Consider the following 6,000-nt stretch of genomic DNA (forward strand, 5'->3'; position numbering starts at 1 on the left):
TGCTAAGAGCTGATCATTGGAGTGTATATACCAATAGTACATACATCTAAAAGCTGTGTATTGTACGAGTACGAATACGGGTGCATACGAGTAGAATTGTTGATGAAACTGAACGAGAATGTAATTGTAAGCATTTTTGTTAAGTAGAAGTATTTTGATAAGTGTATTGAAGTCTTTCAAAAGTGTATAAATACATATTAAAACACTACATGTATATACATTTTAACTGAGTCGTTAAGTCATCGTTAGTCGTTACATGTAAGTGTTGTTTTGAAACCTTTAGGTTAACGATCTTGTTAAATGTTGTTAACCCAATGTTTATAATATCAAAAGAGATTTTAAATTATTATATTATCATGATATTATGATGTACGAATATCTCTTAATATGATAAATATACATTAAATGTCGTTACAACGATAAACGTTACATATATGTCTCGTTTCAAAATCATTAAGTTAGTAGTCTTGTTTTTACATATGTAGTTCATTGTTAATATAATTAATGATATGTTTACTTATCATAATATCATGTTAACTATATATATAACCATATATATGTCATCATATAGTTTTTTTTTTTTACAAGTTTTAACGTTCGTGAATCACCGGTCAACTTGGGTGGTCAATTGTCTATATGAAACCTATTTCAATTAATCAAGTCTTAACAAGTTTGATTGCTTAACATGTTGGAAACATTTAATCATGTAAACATCAATCTCAATTAATATATATAAACATGGAAAAGTTCGGGTCACTACAGGTAGCTATACTTACGTGGCGCTACCATTTCTATTAATAAAATTATATGTTTGCCGTTCAAAAAAAAAAAAAAAAAAAAAAACGAAAACCTGACATAAGTGTTTTTGACTTGAACCTACAACTCTTTGAAGGCCATCAGTTACAGTCCAATAGAAATCCAATTGGTTCTCCAAACCGGCAACCGATCTAACGGTTTTCCCCAACACATATATGAGCAGTTACCACATAAACAAAAATGGATTGATGATTATGAAAAAGAAATCACGTTTAATGTTGAATTTAGACCAAAGCAACTTAATAGCAATCAGCTGCAAACTGCCTCCTAAGTTACCAATAATTATGCAACAATAGAACTTCTGATTTTGGTTATTGAATGATCTAAATAAATACACAACACACGATAAGCATGACGATAGATTATACATGATATTTGGAAAATAGACGGTCGAAAATGTGATTTCCGTACTATGCAAATGAGATTTTATGAACATTCATACAAATCTAAGTTGTCTGTGTGCGTGCAGGGTGAATGCAGGATGAAGGCCACGGGGTCCAATGACTCCATTAGGTTGAATTTTTTTTTTCTAATAAAGTAGTGAGTTGTAATCAGAAGAAAACAAGTAAAAGGTTGAGAACCAAGGAACACATCTCAGCCTTTGGATCTTTTTTGATCAATGCACAAGATTAAACCACCAATTTGTACTGAAAGGTTATTTTCGTCATTTACCAATTACACCCTTACGTACTTGACAAAACCACGAAGGCTATCGATCAAATCCCTCAAAACCCTAACAGGCTCCTGGCGAATGGCGATCGGCGATTAACGTTTCTCCGGCGACCGATCGGTCATCTTCAACCTCGTTAACACCGTTATAGCTCCGATTTATGATCATACGATTCTAACGGATTTAACGTTGATTCGTAAAAGCAGTCGATCACTCAAAAATTGCAGGATATACGAATTCTTCTCAAAATCAATTGATATTCACCTTCAATTTAAGCAAAATGGAACCAGAAATCGATATCAGTAACGAAGAACAAATCGAAATCCAGAATGCTGAAGGTATGTGTATTGTTTCTTCTTATCACATGTGATTAAATTTGGATGAAACAGTATTTACGTTGAATTTGAGTAATTTCTTTGTCAATCACATGTAATTTCCAGTTAAAAGTGATAATCATAAATAGAATGAAGACAGAAACTGAACTGTTGTAAATTTCAAGTTAGTCAATCACATGTGATTGAGTTTAATGATATGTATTTTGTTGCATGATCGTTTCACTGCTGCGAATCAAATTGTCCAATCAACTAATCAATGGAGCCAGAAAACGAACCAATTGAAGTAGAATACGACATCAGTGATGAAGAAATTATAGATAACGCTACGGGTATGTTTTTTTTTCGTATTGGATCACATGTGATTGGGTATTATGATGATACATTACTGTGATTTAATACCTGTGATTATACTGTGATTGTATATATTCAATCACATGTGATTATCTTTATTTAATCACATGTGATTTTGTTTTATGTTAACACCTGTGATTATACGTATGATGAAATAAAACATATTGTAAATTTTTTCGTATTGGATCACATGTGATTGGGTATTATGATGATACATTACCGTGATTTAATACCTGTGATTATACTGTGATTGTATTTATTCAATCACATGTGATTATGTTTATTTAATCACATGTGATTTTGTTTTATGATAATACTATATGTGATATGTATATATGTGTCTCTTATTATGCACTTGTTTCTTGTTAAACATCACTTGTGATTGTTAAAGCCATTTGTCATATGAATGAGTGAATAACAGTTAAATCACATGTGATTGTCTTTATTAGATATGAATGAGTGAAAGTAACTTATTAGTCATTGATCATGTGTTAGTTGTTTAAGTTATATTTAGTGAACATTTAAATCACATGTGATTGTCTATTTTTTTTGGACAGGTATAGATACACCAAAAGTAGCTACAACACGTAAAAAAGAAACACCATGTGGTTCATTGTATTATGCACCAATCGTTGATGAGAGTTTACTACCAGTTGTTGGAAAAAATTATGGAACACTTGAAGAGTGTGAAAAAATGTATAGGTTATACGCGTTTCATGCATGTTTTGACATACGAAAGTCAACTCAAAAGACTACAAAATCTGGGTTGGTGAAGCAGAAATATTACTTGTGCAATAGAGGTGGTGTGCCAATGCAAGTGAACTTTGACACATTGCAAAGTAGTAAAAAACCAATTAGAAAAAGCAACATGGAATGCACCGGATGTAGGGCTAGGGTTAAATTTGATTGGGTGTATGGAACTAATACGTTTATACTGTCTGACTTTCAAGAACACCATAATCATGAGTTGCTACCCCAAGAGTACCGACATTTAAGTAAAGCGGAAAGACAGATGAAGTATGCAGAGCAGTTGTTTGTATACCATTCGTCAGTGTCAAATATTGGTCCAACAAAAGCATACGAAGTTTATAGCAATATGAAAGGGTCTGAGAAAAATGTGCATGGGACTGTAACTGATTTCAGAAACTGGAGACGAGATTTGAATGTTTTTATCAATGCAAGTGATTCTCAAATGCTCGTTAACAAAATGGAAGAACGGAAGAAATATGTTCCTGGTTTTTCATTTGAGTACAAGCTTGAAAAAAGTCAACTACATTCAATTTTCTGGGCCGATGAAGTTGCAAAATGCGACTACAAGGAGTTTAGTGACATAATCTCATTTGATGCAACGTATAGAACGGACATGTATGTTTTCTGGCTCACCAGGGTTTGTAATTACTTGTGATTGTCATGTTTTCTGGATCATTAAAGTTTACAATCACTTGTGATTGACATGTTTTCTTGGCTCATTATAGTTTATGATCACATGTTATTTGGCTCATTACAATTTCTAATCACATGTGATTGACATGTTAATTGGCTTAATGATAGGTACAACATGAAATTTGTACCATTTACTGGCATAGATAACCACCATAGGTGTGTCACTGTTGCTGCGAGATTGATCAGGGATGAAACAGCCGAGAGTTACACATGGCTTCTTACATGTTTCATGAAGACATTCGGGAAAGAGCCAAACATGATAGTGATAGATCAGGACAAATCAATGGCGATAGCGATAAAAGCAATTTTTAAGACGGCAAAACATAGACTATGCATGTGGCACATTATGTGAAAGGTGCCATCAAAGGTATGAATATTGTTATCAAACAACAAATGTATTTAATCACATGTGATTGAAATGTTTAATGATACATGATTTGCTTAATATGAATGATTAAAAAATGATATGTAATTATAGATTCAAGAAGCAATTCCTACTATTGAAGATGAAGTAGAAAAAGACTTCAAGAATAGACTTAATAAGCTTGTTTGGAATATGTATATCGAACCAAATATTTTTAAAGAAAGATGGGAAAAGTTGATGCAAGATTTCTCATTGAAAAATGATAGTTGGTTCAAACATATGTTTGATATTAGATCAACTTGGATACCAGCATATTTTATCGACACTGAAATGTTTGGTTTGATGCGAACTACTTCAAGATCTGAGAGTGAGAATGATTTTTTTTCAAACTTTACAAGATCTGCAGCAAATCTGTTAACTTTTATGGACGGCTTTGAATCTGCAATGTTAAAACAGAGGTCAAAGCAAGAATCGTTGGATGCACAGACAATCAAGAAAAATCCAAAATTGTTAACTCAGCTGAAAATTGAAAAGCATGCATTAAAGGTTTACACACATGCTATTTTTGCAATCGTTCAAAAAGAGATTTATGAAGCATTGTATAGCTGTTTATTGGATAAAATGGACAAGGAGGAAGAAACGGAAATCTATGTTGTTAAAGAGGAAAAAGAGAAGACAAAAGAGGGTTCGAATGAAGAAAAACAGTTCTTCCATTACAAGGTAAAATTTATTTACATCTATGTTTATGTTTATAATCACATATGATTGCTGATTCAAAAATGTAGCCACTTATATTAGAACCTGAGAAAAACATTTACATGTCTGTTTATATATGTAATCACCTGTGATTGGCCAATCCAATAAAAATCTTTTTATCAATCACATGTGATTGATAATATATTTTTTTTTTTGAAGGTACTTCATAACAGCAAAGACGGATCAATGGTATGTACATGTAGACACTATCTACGATATGGTCTTCTGTGTAGACACTGTTTTTGGGGTTTTAAAGAACAAGAACATAGAAGAAATCCCTGAAAAATACATAATGGGACGTTGGAGAAGGGACATAATACCACCAGAGTTAAGATCAAGGAGAAATAGATATGGCAATGAAAACATAGTTGTACAAGATTCTGTTAATGAAATTACCTCAGTTGTTTATGATTGTGTGGGACTTGTAGGCAGTGATGAAAAGATGCTAAAAGTGGTTCTTGAAAAACTTAAATTGTTGAAGAAAGAAGTTGAAGCTCAAGTGCCAAAACCATCAAAGAATAAAGATGATATAATTGGAAACATGATTGGAGTTTCAAAGCCTAGTATAATAGAAATACAAAACCCACCTGTTGGGAATTACAAAGGATGTGCAAATGATAAGCGTCTAATGAGCGGAAAAGAGAAAGCAATAAAGGAAAGCAAAAAGAGAAAGTTTACTTGTGGTAAATGTGGATGTGACGATCACAATCAGAGGACATGTGACAAAAAAAAGAAAGCAAAAGAACAAGCAGAAACTTCAGAAATCTGAAGTTACTACTGAATTATTTAACGATTTTTTTTTATTTTTTTATTCTCTTTCGTACAATTGTGAAATTCTGATGTTCCTATGAAATGCTTGAAATACATTTTTTATGTTTTTATTTTCATACAATTTTGAGGTGTTCCAATCATATGTGATAAGATAAGCCAATGAAGAATCACAAGTGATTGGTAGATAAAAATGATTGCCAAGAATCACAAGTGATTGGTAAATAATGAATAAGTGATTAAAAACACAAGTGATTCTTCATAAATGATTGCCAAATAAAGAATCACAAGTGATTGGTGATTAACAATGCAGAATCACAAGTGATTGGTAATGAAGAATCACATGTGATTGGTTGATAAAGTTACTACTGAATTATTTAACGATTTTTTTTATTTTTTTATTCTCTTTCGTACAATTGTGAAATTCTGATGTTCCTATGAAATGCTTGAATTACATTTTTTATGTTTTTATTTTCATACAATTTTGAGGTGTTTCA

The 6,000-nt window shown here is 32.0% G+C and overlaps 1 protein-coding gene across 1 annotated transcript; it reads left to right on the forward strand.

Moving 5' to 3' along the window:
* Positions 1 to 1,766: 1,766 nt before the first annotated feature.
* On the forward strand, positions 1,767 to 5,504 carry LOC139868596 (protein FAR1-RELATED SEQUENCE 5-like). Its single transcript, XM_071856931.1, has 6 exons — positions 1,767 to 1,824; positions 2,730 to 3,537; positions 3,724 to 3,931; positions 4,094 to 4,699; positions 4,765 to 4,799; positions 4,895 to 5,504. Exons 1-6 carry the CDS (start codon positions 1,767 to 1,769, stop codon positions 5,502 to 5,504), a joined length of 2,325 nt encoding a protein of 774 aa, XP_071713032.1.
* Positions 5,505 to 6,000: the final 496 nt, after the last annotated feature.

Source organism: Rutidosis leptorrhynchoides, chromosome 9 (assembly GCF_046630445.1).
Source record: "Rutidosis leptorrhynchoides isolate AG116_Rl617_1_P2 chromosome 9, CSIRO_AGI_Rlap_v1, whole genome shotgun sequence".
NCBI classification, from domain to species: domain Eukaryota; kingdom Viridiplantae; phylum Streptophyta; class Magnoliopsida; order Asterales; family Asteraceae; genus Rutidosis; species Rutidosis leptorrhynchoides.